This window comes from Halichoeres trimaculatus, unplaced genomic scaffold (assembly GCF_033239565.1).
Source record: "Halichoeres trimaculatus isolate MK-OKI-2021-1 unplaced genomic scaffold, fHalTri1.1 fHalTri1_scaffold_3, whole genome shotgun sequence".
Lineage (NCBI taxonomy): Eukaryota > Metazoa > Chordata > Actinopteri > Labriformes > Labridae > Halichoeres > Halichoeres trimaculatus.
The window spans coordinates 6,313,470-6,329,797 of NW_027437181.1; the positions used below are offsets into that span (position 1 = coordinate 6,313,470).

A 16,328-nucleotide genomic window follows, 5' to 3' on the forward strand; every position below is an offset into this window, starting at 1 on the left:
TACTTCAGAATACATGACAGTTTAGGACAAAAATATTTCTTTTTTTCATAATGTTCACAGAGCGGATGCTGGCTAATCTGAAAGCGCGCTACTGTGAGGAGAGCGGCGAGTGGATGCTTCTCAATAAAGCAGCGCTCCTGGACCCCCGGTTCATTCGCTTAGTCCACCTTTCACCAGAGAAGAAAAATGTTGTCATTGACAGCTTGTCACGTGAGATGAATGACTATGAAACAGACAGTGACTGTAAACCTGAAGAGAGGGCAGCTGCTCTTGGAGCGATGGGCTCCCTGTTTGGGAGTTTGTACAAAACGAGTGACTCTGTTGTAAGTAACGCGAGTTCCATTCAAGAAATACAAACCTACATGAGAGAGAACCCACTCTCTGCAGACAGCAACCCCCTGCTTTGGTGGAGAGAAATAGGGTGTGCTCGATACCCGCAGCTCTCAAAGTTGGCTCGTAAATATCTGTGTGTGCCGGGTACCTCAGTGCGCTCTGAACGGGTGTTCTCGTCAGCAGGCAACATTGTTAACAAAAAAAGAGCAGCACTTGATCCTGAGCAGGTTGACAGGCTTGTGTTTCTGGCAAATAATATGAGAAAATAAGTCAGTTAGTGCCGTTGTGCAGTGTTTGTGGCAATAAAAAAAGGCTGAGAATATAAAGGAAATGTCTCGTGTCTGTGATTCACAGCCGGTCAGCGGCGGCGGCGGCGGCGGCGGGGGGGGGGGGGGGGGGGGGGGGGGGTGTTCGATTATCTTCGATTATTTTCGTTTATGGTTGAAAACCGTTCGACTTTGATTTTGAGGAAAAGTGACAGCCCTAGTGGTTAGTGTTTCATTAGGGATAGTCAACCGATTTGCACTTAAGGCTGTGGCCATGTACTGGTTCTGGCCTTAGATACTCAATGTGACCTCATATATTGACTTTGATCTCATATTAATTAACTCGGACCTCATTATTTAATTTGACCTCATACATTTAATCTAACCTTACATATTTACTAAGACCTCATTTATTATCTTAGATCTAAATTATTCAATCTGACCTCATATATTTATTTCCTTTATTTTCCTGACCTTTTATATTCAACTGAACTTTATAGGTTTACTCCGCTCTCATCACTTTAATCTGACCTCATTATTTAATCTGACATTAGGTATTTACTGACCCCTTTAATTAACAATGGCATCATGTATTTAATCTGATTTTATATATTTACTCTGACCTCATCTACCCTGACCTCATATATTGACTGTGACCTCATAGTTTGACTCTGACCTCAAATTTTTACACTGACCTTACTTATTTAATCTAATGTCATGTATTTGATGGGACCGCATACATTGACTCTGATCTCATGCATTTAATGGGACCTCATTTATTATGTTAGACTTCATATATATTTAATCTGACCTCATATATTTAATCTGATGTCATTTATTTATCCTGACCATTATATTCAATCCAACTTTAAAGATTTACTCTGACATCATTATTTAAATTTGACCACATTATTTATCTGACATCAGATATTTACTGAACTCATTACTTTACACTGAGATCATGTATTTAATCTGATCATATATATTTACGCTGACCTCTTCTACCCTGACCTCATATATTCACTTTGACCTCATATATTGGCTCTGAACTCATATATTTAATCCCATTATCTTTGTTTTCTCTGACCTCATGTATCTAATCGGACCTCATACATTGACTTTGACATAACACATTGACCTTAACATCAGATATTTAATCTGACCTCATACATTGACTATGACCTTATATATTGACCCTGACCTCGTAGCACATCAAAGACTAACTCTTTTCAAACCTTTCTTTGGATTAAGTAAATCTGATTTAGGGGCCTTTGACCCTCAGAGGGTTTCAGAACTGAAGGATCAGGGAAGAAAACATGTCCTACCTTCTTCCTCTGAGGAGGTTTTGGGCTGTCCATGAGGCAGGTAGGTCAGCTGCACCTTTCTGTTGATCCCTGAGAAGTGGCCGTACCTGAAGAGAGAAGCAGTGTCAATATGAAGACTGCTTAATGCGTCTGAATGCAGGATGAGAGAAAGCTGTTCCTGATCCAATCCTGACCATGAATAGTCACAATATTTAATTCAATGTTTGTTCAAACACTGAGTGTAAGAATCTTCCGATCGAGTCTCTTTTGTGCAGACTGAAAGTCAGGGGGAGCAGACAGCAGAGCTGGGACAGAGCTCACACTAACCGTTAACCTAACGTTTACAAAACTGATCCATGACAGCGTCAGAGAAAAAGAGAATCTCACATTTCCAGAACAGTCTTCAGCTGCTCCAGTTTGGACTTCTTCTCCTCGATCTCACAGTCAGTGTGCTGACCCAGATCCGCCAGCAGCTGCCGAGTGATGTCCAGCACCTCCTGCCACAGAGAGCCAGAGACGCACACACACACATTTACACAGGGAGATACACACAGTTTAACACACATACAAACAAGGTCTGCAGCCTCTTTCAGTGTCTCCAGTTTGATCTTTCTTCTGTTTAATTTATTTTTTTCTTAACTTGTCAGATTCCTCTCTGGGGGTTCATTGAACTGTGTCCTCTGTAGACACGTGGCCAGAGACAGCTGTGGTCCTTTTCTCAGACTTTCTCTTTCTGCTGTTGCTGTTGTTGATGCTGTGTTTACATATTGCTCAGCTGGTTGCTCTGAAGTCGGCTTGTTGTTTAAACCTCTGGAGATTCCTGCAGAACTCTGGGTCTTTAAGACGCTCTGGGATGCTTATCATCCAGCTTCAGACTGTCTGTGGTGATTACAACCACATCAGCTGACATCAGAGCTTCAGTCCAGAGACTATTACAACTATTCTGACTCTTACTTTGCTAAGTTATTGTTAATTTCTCTATTATTTGTTCCTACTTTCTATTTCAACACTGATATTCTTACTTTAATCTGTATAAGGGAAACTGTAGCGAGTGAATTTGCCTGTTAACTGTAAAAACACACACACACACTCTGTACACACCTGCAGCTGTTTGGGCTTCTTCAGCTTTAACTTTCCAGTTTTGTATCCCCCGTATTTCTCGAACAGATCGAAGAACCTGCAGAGCAAACACAGAGTTTAAAGAGACAGCAGGACTTCAGGTGTGTGCGGGTTAAAGAAGAACCACCAGAGGGCGCTCACATGGGGTTACGGACTTCCATCTTCATCTTCTGTTTGGGCGTCCTGTCTCCATGTCTGATGACAGCGATCACACAGCGGAGCTCCATCCTGAGGAGGAAACAGTGAGATCAAACAGGTGAGACTGAACAGGTAATTGTACTTCAAGAGATATTAGACAGTTTAAGCAGCTGGAACAGGAAGCTTTAAAGAAGCTCTAATCACTCGTCTGATCCATCCTGGTGACTGAAATCCAACATCACCTGGACACACTTTAAACTGACTCACATGGTGCCAGAAGTGGTGGGAACAATGGGGATGTCCTCAGCCTCTGTGGGGATGGACCAGGGGATCTGAAACTGAGGGGCCAGCTCCCGCATCACAATGTTCCTAAACACACACACATAGAGGAAGTAAGAGACACATTAACACATTCACATACATCCACACACACACACACACACACACACACATATACTGGAGCAGCAACTGAAACTGTTACCCGAGGATCTTTGCACAGTCGTCGTAGTACTTCATGGAGTTCTTCACGAAGCTGAATCCGTTCACGTCACAGACGTACGAGTGTCCGTTAGCTCGCAGGAGGTCGAAGCCACAAACTGTTTGCTGCAGAGACCAGAAACAGATTGATTTATTAAGACTAAATCTTATTATCATTACAGTTTTTGTGTGTTGACAGTCTGCCCCTGTTTGAGTCAAAGGGACTCACTTTGAAGGCCAAGCAGACTTTTCGAGCCACCAGTTTCTCCATGGCTGACAGCATTACGGGGTATCTGACCTCCTTCCCCTCACTGTCTCTCTCCACTTTCCCGTCCAGAGCTGGAGACTTTCGGGCCTCAGCGTGAGCATAGTCCGGTCCCACAGTGTACACCTGAGGACAGGTGAGGCAGGTTGAACCGTGAGATCATACTTCAAAGCTTCAGAGACAGCTGATGTCAAGGTAAGGTCAGAGACAGCTGATGTCGAGGTAAGGTCGGAGAAAGTGAGGGCTGACACCAAACATCTAAAAATCATCTCAGAATTGATGTCTAACTTTTTTTTGTTGAGCATGAGCTGGTTGTTGGTTCTTCTGGAGGAAGGCTGGCTCAAACTAAATGAACCTACTGGTACAAACACAGCGACCTTGGACCAAACAGTATTGAGCAGTCTCTAAGATCATTTTAGTTTTGTTTTTGTTTCTAGAAACCCAGCTTCAGAACTGCTTCACTCAGAGTTTGTGAGGTTAAACCTTAGTTTTCAGACTTGGAGCCTCTGAAATGTCCTGAAACCAAACAGGAGAGCCCCCGAGATCAACTGTGTTCATACTCCACCTTAAGAGTTCATACTCCACCTTAACATCGGTGCCATCCGTGGGCATGAACTCTTCATAGATGTAGGAGCCCGTCTTCCTCACGTTGCTCTCTGGTGAGTACACACTGCTGCGACTTCCAATCTGCACACAGGGACACACACGCACATTTTCATCAGAATAAACTCTGAGCTATCCACAGAAACCTGTCCTTCACTGATCCCAAACCAAACATTCTTATCTTGTCTCTGCTGACAGGTCAGACCACAGGATCAGGTTTACAGATAAAGACCTGGCTCCAAAGTCTGACCAGGGGTCCATCTTCTTCACCCCAGCTTTTATCTTACAATGTGTCAATTAACCAGAGTTCAAAGAACAGATGAGGGGATACAAGCGTGGGTTCAAGTAGAAAAAAAGATGTAGAGGTCAAAATAGTCTGAATATGAAAAACAATTCTAATAAAATCCCAGTTGTGCCATAAAAACACCTGAAACACCTCACCTTTCTGAAGAGTCTCTGGCTGCCGCCCCCTGCAGACGTCGGGTAGTAGATGTAGACATTGTGATCCTCAGCACACACTGGCTTCTCTACAAACGGCTTCTGGAAAATCTCTCCATTCACCTCCACATGGTCCTCCCCTTCCACCAGGTTACACTCTGAAAGACACGCACACACACATAGAGAGCAGTGAGACCCCAGGAAGAATCTAAGGAGAACTTAACCTTGTAGGAAAAGATGTTTTGTAACCTGAGTAACAAACTCAGTGTTTTTCTGACGTAAAGGTCTGTACTCTGCTGGATTGATGCTGAAGGGAAAAGGTGACTGCTGCAGTCCTCTGTAACATGTGACAGTTGGTCAGGACCAGGGGTCTGCAACCTTTACTTTCAAAGGAGCCATTTTGCCTCAGCTCACCCGGATTAAAGGCACTTCAGAGCCACAAAATCTACTTTATCCTCACAACAAAGACTATGAAGTGTATAACATTTTATACACAGTTAAAATTTAGTAAATTATTCTCAACACAAGAAGTTTTTTGAATTTTTGCAAATTTATATCTGATGTATTTGCAGTTTGTAAAAAAAAAAAAAAGAAAAAAGAAATAAAATTGTGAAATTTATATAAAAAAGTCAATATAAAAAATGCAAAAATAAAAAAATGCAAAAAAAAAATTAAAATAGCTGAAAATAAATTTGAAAAAAAAAACTGAAATTTTTGAAAGAATTCCTTAATTTTATACCATACATTGTTCATATTGCTTAACTCATTTTTTGTTGTTTGCTAATGTCTTGCACATATCTAGCTCGTATAATAAGCAGTCACATTGTAGTTAAATGAATTCCTCCACACAGAATTAAAATCAGTATTTTCTTCCAGATTAGTCTTTTTGTAGATGTAGTTATCTTCTCAGGGCTGTAAAACTTGAGGTTAGCCACAGGTGCATGAAAGTTGGTGGGCTGTTTATGTTGTTGAAGGTGAAGTAGAGAGGTAGCAGGCTTCATTGACAGATGTGATGAATATTTAGATCAACAAAATGTTAATGCGTTATTTCATCTAGCGTCACTGTCTTCAGTCATCAATATCATCTGTAAGAAAAGTAAAAATTCCTTATTTCAATAACAGTTTTTTAACTACAAGGAGTCACTGCAAAGGAGTCAAAGAGCCACATAAGGCTCCAGAGCCGCAGGTAACAGGGCCTTGGTCTGGTCTGAAGACTTACCTGTTCTCTAACTGTCCCTGAGAGCCCCCGCTTTAAGTTTCACTCATTCTACTACTCTGACTTGGTTGGGCTAACTTCTCCTTCAGAGGTACCAGCCCTTTGGTCCTATCTGGATGTTCAAACTGATAATAATTACTACGTGTTGATGTTTGAACAGGGAAATCTCAGACTTACCATCTGGTTTATCGGGGTCTCTGTTCAGCACGGCGTAGCGAGGCAGATCAATCCCCTCCTCCTGCAGGATGCGGTACACCTCCCTCCTGTAGACACACAAGAGTAATGATGGGTGTGTATTTTCATGCAGTCAAAACAGACTGATAAAGGTGTGTGTGTGTGTGTGTCTCACCTGTCCTGTATGTAGTACTGCATGTTCAGGTCGTTGAGGAGCAGAGGGTTTCTCAGTTTGGCGTAGCTCACTGCTTTATCCAACGGGAAGCCTGCTCACAGAAACAGGACATCAGACGAGGAACCTGCTTGCTCTTTTTTGTGTGTGTTTGTGTGTGTGTACCCTTTGAGTGGAAGGAGATGAGGCAGTCACAAAGAGGCCACTTGTCCACCGGCTCGTTGAGGATGGCGTCCTCGGGGAAGATGACCACAGTGATGTACTCAAACCTGCACAGCCTCTCCAGGATCTGGGTCATTGGCTTGGACTTGGACTTCTTCATCATGCAGCAGATCCCGACCACGATCTGTCGCTCCGGGGGCTGAGGAGGGCAGGAGGACAAACTGTCAGAAACTAAACGTCCTTACAGGACCAGACTGCAAGGTCCTTTAATCTCAGGGTTCGCAATTTAGATGTTTCCTAACCTGACCAGCAAACTGAGCTCAGAGTCAGAGAGTGTGTGAGTGTATGTGTGTGTGTGTGGTGTGGAGTAGCTGATGCTAAAGCCTGTGCTAATGTGCATGCTAGCAAAGACAGAGGTGGTGCTTGTAGTCCCACCGAGTCCGCGTCCTCATCGTCCTCGTACAGCTCCATGTCCGTCCTCATGCTGTCCTCCGGGACCTCGCTCTCATCGTCCTCGCAGCCCACGAAGAATCTGGGAGCGCCACACCGGCTCTCACCCGGGCTGTTGGGCTCTGACATCACAGTCCCCCGCGGCAGCCGTCAGCGTCCCACCACGCCATCGTACACCAACACGCCGCCGCAGTGGGAGGCCGATGGGAGGGCCCGAGGCCGGGGGAGAGGGAGGGGTCCACTCTGCTGGAGACGGTCAGCAGGGGATGAAGGTGCGTGGAGGAGGAGGAGGAAAGCCTGAGGGATGCTGCTCAGACTTTAGCAGGATCCTGTTGGATGGTCACTTCCTGCAGGCAGTCTGCTCACAGGTGGGTCCTGAAAACACAAACAGGAGTCACATGAGGAGGATTATCACTCAGGGGAACGCCTGGGCCCTCATCCCTCAGTGGGCTTACACACGGCCCTGTGAATGGTAATGTTATTGTCTGGTAGTTTCCAATTTCACTGCTGTACGTTGTGTTTTAATGATTGGTGGGCTGACGAATGGCGTGACTCTCTTGTTCGTCTTTGGCATCAACATCATGTGCTGCTGTTTTGGCCAGGACTTCTTTTTAAAAGAGAATTTATTTATTTTTTTAACTCAGTGGGATTATTCCTGGTAAAATATTAGTTAAATAAAATTGTGAGGCCTGTGTTTCAGCTTTGAGTCAAGGATCTGCTGCAAGTGGAGTGATTAATGTAGCAAACTCTGACACACCATCCGCACACACAGCCTCCCCATCAGGGCTAAGGACGGAGCTCACACAAATCCCTGAGTCTCCTCAGACACAAAGAGGAGACGTTTCTCTATGCAGATACACTTTTCATCCTGAAACATTAATCACACATTCACACCCAAAATACAGAAGCACTCACACACACTCACACACACAGATAAATTTAAAATAAACTCTCTCCACACCTGAGGGGATTAGTGGATCATAGTTGATCTCATCTAACCTCAGAGCAGAGTAGGGTTACAGCTCGCTCCGAGGACATACACATCACTGACCGGGCTGATGTTTACAGTCAAAGCTACACACACACACACACACGCTGACAACTACACGCTCTTCAAAGCTTAGACCTAAACACACTCCTTCTGTATGAATCCAGATCTCTGTGGAGACCGAGAAATCATTGACCTCAGTAATCTGTGGAAGGTGAGGTTTCTGAGATTGTTTGACTGCCAGACAGAAAGAAGAGGAACTCATCGGGGAACACTGCATGATGGAAACATGAAGAGGGATCATGTTGTTTATGAGATCGTGTATGTTTGAAATTGTGTTGTCCATGGGATTGTGATATGATGAGAAAATGTTGAGATCATGCTTTTTAAGATTGTTTTCTATGAGATAATGCTGTTTATGAGATTATGTTTTTAAAGCATCTTGAGTTAATGTTGATTTTGATTTGGCAATTCATCTATAAAGACTGATTTATTGTTTGATTAATCGATACTTATAGGGGACATGTCATGCTTGTTTCTCCTTTTCACTATGCCAGACTAGGATGCCTGTAAAGCATTTCTGCCCCCAGTACAAGTCATTTAGTTCCTTCATTGCCCCACAATAGCATTCTCAATATCCTCATTTTAGGCCATTCTGAAGATCTCGTTGAAACGCTCAGTTTTGAGAATGACCTCCAGTAACCTCGCAACATCGCAGCCCTTTGTGCTCTGATGGGTCAGTTCTATCAGAAGGGCGGAGGGGGTAGAGCCAGGGGGCGGTTTTTGCAGCATGGCAGTATTTACAAAATCGCCACATTGAATGGGGCAGACCGAGCGAGTTTGCTGTTTGCCAAAACTTCACCGTAAGTCATTGATAGCACTAATAAAATGGCAGAGTGTAGGATACGTCCTTTTGTATTGGACCCCGAGTCAGACCCGGACAGTTCTGCAGCTCAGGAGGAAGAAAATCCACCTCGACACAGATCATCTCAGGACGCTTCAGTGTGGTGAGTCAAACCGGTACTGTAACATGTATAGTTTATACGTGGAAATATAGGCAGACTTCACCAATAAACTATTTCTATAACAGGGCTCCATCCTGCTCCTTCACTTTTCTCTGTCTGTTTTATCCATCATGCTGAAAGTGTAGTTTAAAGATCGCCTCTACCGTCAGTTTGTCACTATGTTATTGCCGCAGCATTATTGTGGTCCAGGTTCACAGTGCATGTCAGAACAAGCATGCAAATATCACAGTCTCACAAGTATTACGACGTCTGCTAAAACTACAGTGTTTTAACTGCTAATTCACCATGTAAAGCCGAGCTGCTCAGCAGAGCAGAGTCCCTGCATCCAGCATCTGAGGGGGGATACTCGGCTCTTGGTGGGTGTATCCCTCGGTGGCGGTTGTGTGACTAACTGACATCACAGAGGAGGAGCTGCTTTATCAGATTACTCCAATAAAAAGAAAGGATCCTCGTTTCGTCACGACGGTCAAAATCTCGCAGCCAAATGTCAATGACCTATTTTCAGAGGCATCAAATCTCGTTCTAGGATATCAGAAAAAATACAATATCTCATTTTTTGAAAATTCAGGGGGTGAAAGGTCTTGTTTTCAAATTTATTATATTATATGTAAGTATCAAATCAGGGATCAGCATATGTCCCCTTTAAAAGAGGTGATCTGTTAACTCAGAAAACCGATGTTAGAATATTTCCAATGCACAGGCTACCCAAATGTTACATAAACCTGATGACAATGGAGCAGAAAGTGTGTCATTATAGTATTTCTCTGAGGTACAGACCGAATTCTGGCTGTAGTACCGAGTACCAATCCACTTAAAACCAAAGGGTGCCATGTTTCATAAACACACACATAAACACACACAAAAGTACCAAAAATTGGTACCATTGAATACTGACACCGATTGCTATGTACTGGGCATTAGTTCCATATTGTTTAAATGTGAAAGGTACCCATCCCTAATCGCAGGTGACAGATACGCAACTTTACCCTGTCAGAGTTGGAAGTTAACCTCCTCTCCCATCATTAGACCCTTGCCACAATGTATTCAAACGGCCTCCACTCTTCACGCCATCCCCTCTTCCTGCTCCTGCGTGTCTCCCATCTGTGCCACACCTTAAAGCAGGTGAGTCAAGGCTTTGTGCTGCTGCAGCCTGAGCCTGTGCCACAACATGTTATCATGACACCAGTTTACACCTGAGTCCCCGGCGTGTTCTCAGAGATCTTCTTCCAGACAGATAGATTCACACACTCAGAAATATTTGTCTGCTGTCCTCCTGTTAGTTGTATTTTTGTTGTATATTTTGTGGTATATCTTGTTTTACATCTGATTTTCCCTGTGGTTCATACAGTGTCTATGTTGCAACGTTTGGCAGTCTCTAAGATGACCTGACACACTGTCCAACTCCATAACCGGCATCCATAGTTTGTAATATCTGAGAAGTATGTGATTTATGAAATAATACGACCCTTATATCTTAATTTTGTTCAGATGAGACTACTTAAAATATTCAGCCTCGTTGAAAATGAATACTTATGACAGTAGATGTAACACATGAACATTTGGCTGAAGTGTCTCGGCTGTATGAGTGATATTTGTGACAGTGCATGGTCACAAATATCATCTGAAGAGGTCTGCAGACGAGTCTGGATCCCATCTCCAGCGAAATAAAGCTGAACTTCCAGATGTGGTGTGACAGGTCGGACTGTTTTCCCTCTGTGACTCTGCACAAACCAGTTAAACTGAATTAAACAGAGTTAATTAACCTGTTAGCCACAGTGACGATACTAGTTTTATTTCAGGTTAATTAATAACATTAGCGCTTGCAGGAGAACGAGGTCTGTAACATGATTTGACAGAAAAACAGTGACTGTTGTTGTCTAAAGCATAGCGAGCTGTCGGCTGAGGTAAAAATAACTCCATCCTCCTTCATCTCAACGTAAACGTCGTTAGCTGTGTGCTAACAGCTCGGTAGGCTCTGCAGCGTAAACCAGGCTCCCCGAGCCGTTTGTTAAGCTTTACGACGGAATATTAATAACTGGTCGATGACTCAGGTCAGCTCTTAAACCGAGGCCGTATGGATGCCGTGTGTGCAATGGATAAATAAGATTAAATCAACTTACTGACTTCAGAGGTTAGCAGCTCTCGTTTGACAGTTTTTATTTCAGGTCTGACGCACGCACTGTCAACTTCTAAACCAACCAATGACAAGAGAGAATGATGGCATGGGGGCGTGATGACATTGACAGGAACCAATCAGAATCGGCTGCCTACGGTCACCATACGCAGTTACATCTAATCAATGGCAGAAAGATGGCGGCCTCTTGCGGCGTAATGAAGAACAGCAAGTTTATTAGTCTTAACTTCAATTATTTTGTGTTCATTTTTTTTGTATTTATTTTATTTTATTCAATTAGTTATCTTTTTTTAAAATTGAAATAAGTTAAAATCTCATTTTGTTTTATTTGTTTTTTAATCATATGTTTACATATTAATAAAGAAAAGAGGATGTGCGTTTCTGTTATGTTATATTAACTCTATTACATGTAAGACAATGCTCTCTATTTTTCAGGATATTTCACTAAGTTAGTTAATTTTTCTAGCTTATCACTGAATATAATAAAGTAAGATTTTTACCTGTACTTTTTTGTTTATGGATACAGAATTTGGCAAATTTTGAAAATGATTTCTCATGTATGCATGAATGCTTATCAGAGTACCCTTCTTCAAGAGATCATCATTACATTCTTCCATAAAAAACAGAATAGTCCCATGTATCTTAAAGTCCACAGCCCCCCTTTTAAGAGGATTTTTGCTTTTCTCTTAAAATAGATTTATAACATCTTCTTCAAGTCCTTCATAATGTTAATTTGAGGTCAGCTAAAGTGTCAGTAAATAAAAATGCCCTGACTACTTCAAGGATCACACACTGCTCATCTTACTCCATGGAGTTTAATATAGCAAAGCTTACTAAATGTAGGGAGCGCACTGATGTGTTTATGTTGTAACAATGAAAACAGAGTTGTTTTATATCTAGAAAACCCTAACATGTCTGTTTATTCGTTATACAGTTTGAGCGCTGCACTGCCCTCGCACCCAGCAGCAGAGACTGTTTCTACCCCAAGTCTCTGCTCACCTCAATGCTCTCACTGTGTCCAGGAGTGCACAACAGGAAGTGCACTCCCACTCAAACTGAGCATGTTTGTAAGGTGACCCCACCCTCACAGACCTCAGAGTCAGCAGTGCAAAACTACTGCTAACACACCGACACGCCAGCCAGCTGCTGAAGTACCAACCAACACTGACGTCAACCTGCTTCTAAACCACAGTCTGTTTATACTCCACACCTGACAAACACACACACACACATACACCTAACTGACACACTCTGCTGAGGAAAGCAGCAACAAAGAGAGGAGATTCTGCACAACAGAACCAAAGCAGATGTCCCAAAACCTGCAGTTCTCTGAGTGTCCACTAGAGTCTGTTTCCAGCAATGAGTCAGTCTCTATTCATCATATTTCAGCTACTGTCTCTTCAAGAGCTTCCAAAGATTTACTCGGACACACAGTTACATCACAGTTTGAAACTTTGCCCACATTTAGCATCAACATCCAAAATTTGGGCTTCCTGTTTGTCCGTGAAAGAGTCAGAAACAAAGAAGCTCCTCCCTAAGCTCTGAGTTGGTTTTGTTCCTGTGAATATCCAATTAATGATCTGTGTTCATTTAAAATGAGTGATGTGGACCCCTCCTTGTCTAAGAGCCTGTGTGCTGATCTCCTCCTTTCTGACTCTCTTTGGTCTACCTGGATTGGATGTGAGGGGGTGTGTGGGACAGAAGCTCTGAACCTGTGCAGGTCTCTCTGCCCTCTGAGCCCTGTCACACCTGATGGTCTTGAAGAAAGGTGTGGTCAGTGGCCTGTGACATGCTAACATGCCCGAGTCGGTCCTTGGACTAACCTCCTGACTCATGGTGTGTTCTGTGGAAAGTTTCCACTCTGGGATAAAGTAAGAGCTTCATATGCTTCTCTGTGTAATGTTTACAGGTATAGGTGTGTTTCTGATGTGAAAGAATCAGTCTACAAATAATCAACATCATTTCTTTTGGTACTTCAGAGAATAACCCCACATCCATCAGTCTGTGTCCCCTCTGTTTGCTTTGTTCTAACCTTAGTGAGTCCTGCTGCCACTACGTGTCCCTCAGTAGTTATCCATTTTTATTTATCCTGGCGTGGTGTTAAGAGACAGACAAAGACATGTCCATTGATAGACAACACATCCTTGGTCCAAAGACTTTGTGTCACTTGGATTTACACTTCAAATGAGGCACCTTTCAAAGCTTGCAAATCAGTCTCACAGACAGAGAAGCTGAATGTGCTCAGACCCGAGCTCTATGATCAAGTTTACAGTCAGTACATAGACAGTGATGGGCACAGACAGTCTCTCTGAAGCTCTCTGGTGTTTTAGAAAACCAATACCCCAGCCTCTGTCTGGAGCTCTTCATTCTAGCCGCTGTCTCTTTAAGGCTCCCTGCTCCCCAAACCCCCTTCAGTCTGATTGGCCAGTCCTCCAGAGACCTGTCAGAGAGAGGGTCTGTGGGTAGACCCTGGTGTTTAAGGTCCCGTCCCTCCAACATGTCATCAACTATTTCGGCAAGCCTCTTGGAGTTTTCATGAGGATCTTGTGAAGGGCTGGTGCTATTTCTGAAACAGAGTATTTTGATCAGTTTTCAGACAGATTCAGAGATTTCTATAACATATGAACATGTAGAGGTTTAGCCTGAACATTGGTACTCTTTAAATATGTCTTAATTAAAGCAGAATACACAATATTTCAAAGAGAGGTGGGAAGGAGCTGAAGATTAATGTGAAACATAACCAGACTCACTGTGGCGTTCACAGATGTCATGGCTTCAACCACAACTACCATTGAAGAAGACATTTCTCAGGCTTCTTTCTGACTGCTCTTCCTGCTCTGAGTGACTCTAAGTGGACCATCACTCACTAAATGAACATCATGCTGTGTTGAAAGAAGACTAATAAAACCAAAAACCACAGACTGAGACTATGAAGTCACAGAGAACATGTTTACTGAGGGAATAAATCAGAAGAGGGGGAGAAACAGTTCCTCACAGATGGATATACAGGTAGTCACTTCCTGCTGGATGTTAGAGAGATGCAGGTAAAAGTACACTGGTCCTGAGTGTTTTTAAGTTTTGAAAAGGAAGGAGAAAAAAAGTGTTTATCCAACAAAAACCAAAAAGGAAAAATAAGTAAAACCCTGAGAGGAAAGAAATCCGTGGGACAGAGAGGAGTGATGGAGTGATGACAAACTGGTAATAAAGGAAGGAAAACAGAGATTAGACACACGGAGGGTAATCCAACACAGGTGTGACAGACACATGTGAGACTACTGAGAGGGAAAGCAGCACAGCAAACACAAACAAACAAAACACCTGTGGGCTGAAATTTGTGCATCTAGAAACTGAATTCATAAAACACTATCTAAAAATGGAAATATCCATTTCTTTCTGTAGTTGGCATTTTCTTTTTTTCTGTTTCTGTCTTTATCTGTCTGTTTTTTTCTTCTGTCACTTTTTGTCTGCCTGTTTTTACTTTTGGAGCTTCTTGTTGATGTTTTCACACAGCAGGGGGGCTCTGGTCTCCAGCAGCTGTGTTTTGTGGTAGTGGACTGAAAGTTGGTGAAGTCCAGGTCTGGCTATGGGATGCAGGAACTATGGGACTGGATCACTTGAAGCTGCAGGGTTCACGTTGTTCTCAGGTCTCTCTAAGTTTGGGGCTGAAGGCGGTGCAGTAACTGAACCTCCTGGACGCACTTCAGAGGAGCTGCGTGCTCGCTCTGCGCTCCTGTTTTCCACTTCAGGAGTTCTTGTGCAGAGAAGTCCAGGTGTGTCTGCAGCAGACTCATTTAAAACTTCAGGGTGGAGGATGACTGTAGAGACACATTTGTTCTCACTGTGAGGGTTCATTAAAGCTCTTTATCAGGTAACACTTCAGAAAGGTGTGTTCTGTGTACCTGTCTGCCTGTCCCCCTCTCCATTGAGGGTTCATTAAAGCTTTTCATCAGGTAACACTTCAGAAAGGTGTGTTCTAAGCCGACTGTTGACAAAGTGTTATATAATATCAGCATGTATGCATATATAACCTTCTGATGAGGGGAGGTGAATGATTTTCAGGCTGTTTATTAACAAATGAAGTAATGGTTATGTAATTGCATTAAAACTGAACAATCACTCCACCTGGGCACCTTCCCACCTATCCTCCCATCCACCAGTTTGTCTATCCATCTGTCAACTGATCTACTTGATGCTATCTATTTATCCTACTCTATCCTCCATCCTTGGTAAGGATAGGGGATAGATTACTGACACAGGAACAGATCTTCCATGTAGGGATGGGTACCATATTAGATACTTTAATAGGTACCTACTGAATTCTGTCAAAAGTACCAGGTACCATCATGTAAAATCAAAAGGTACCATGTTTAGGTACCTAAATGCATCCTTGTGACTTTGAGGGAGTGGGAGAGTAGGCGATTTTCCATGCTGGACATAAACACAGCATTGCATGGTTATATATTGAATAGTAAATATGTTAAATTGAAAAAAAGTTATATTTTATTTATAATCAAATTGATCATTTTTACCACATAAACACAAAAAAGTACCAAAAAATTGGTACTGTTGAGTACCGATACTGATTGCCAGGTACAGGGCATCAATATTGTATCGTATCAATTGTAAAAGGTACCCATCCCTACTTTCATGGGCCCAAAGCATTTATCTAAAGAAGTGGAATACCCCTTTGATGATTAACTTTTTTAATAAACCCAAGTGTGTCCAACATATATCATCTCATTCTCAGATTTGTTGTAAAGTGTATCAAAGTTGGCTCATTTCTGGAGACAGCCCCCCTCAACACAACCCATGAGAACAACAGGCAACCAGTGAACGTCAGGTAACGTTTTTAAAAGATGTAGAAGAAAATATGAAAGGATTAAAGAGGAACCAGGCAATGTCAACCTGAACCATAATGCTTGATGCTATAATGTAAGATAAAGTAGTTTTACTAAAGGTTGATGTAACCCATAGCTAAATGCAGGATGTTTTTTTTCCCCCAGATAATCCACTGGTACTTTTTGAGGAGATCTTCCTGTACAACACAGAGAAGATTCCCTGACA

General features: G+C 42.7%; 1 protein-coding gene across 3 annotated transcripts in view; it reads right to left on the bottom strand.

Moving 5' to 3' along the window:
* ppip5k1a (diphosphoinositol pentakisphosphate kinase 1a) overlaps nucleotides 1–11,342 on the bottom strand; it is a 31,691-nt gene extending 20,349 nt beyond the window's left edge. For all 3 annotated transcript variants that reach the window (XM_074665809.1, XM_074665807.1, XM_074665808.1), the window contains exons 1-14: nucleotides 11,251–11,342; nucleotides 7,103–7,492; nucleotides 6,671–6,866; nucleotides 6,509–6,599; nucleotides 6,337–6,422; nucleotides 4,947–5,101; nucleotides 4,488–4,589; nucleotides 3,867–4,028; nucleotides 3,642–3,763; nucleotides 3,428–3,529; nucleotides 3,164–3,250; nucleotides 3,005–3,080; nucleotides 2,291–2,400; nucleotides 1,925–2,010 (exon numbers count right to left, since the gene is read on the bottom strand). In XM_074665809.1, coding sequence (XP_074521910.1) covers nucleotides 1,925–2,010; nucleotides 2,291–2,400; nucleotides 3,005–3,080; nucleotides 3,164–3,250; nucleotides 3,428–3,529; nucleotides 3,642–3,763; nucleotides 3,867–4,028; nucleotides 4,488–4,589; nucleotides 4,947–5,101; nucleotides 6,337–6,422; nucleotides 6,509–6,599; nucleotides 6,671–6,866; nucleotides 7,103–7,246 — 1,519 coding nt within the window. In that variant the 5' untranslated portion in view covers nucleotides 7,247–7,492; nucleotides 11,251–11,342. The remainder of the gene's footprint in view (nucleotides 1–1,924; nucleotides 2,011–2,290; nucleotides 2,401–3,004; nucleotides 3,081–3,163; nucleotides 3,251–3,427; nucleotides 3,530–3,641; nucleotides 3,764–3,866; nucleotides 4,029–4,487; nucleotides 4,590–4,946; nucleotides 5,102–6,336; nucleotides 6,423–6,508; nucleotides 6,600–6,670; nucleotides 6,867–7,102; nucleotides 7,493–11,250) is intronic.
* Nucleotides 11,343–16,328: the final 4,986 nt, after the last annotated feature.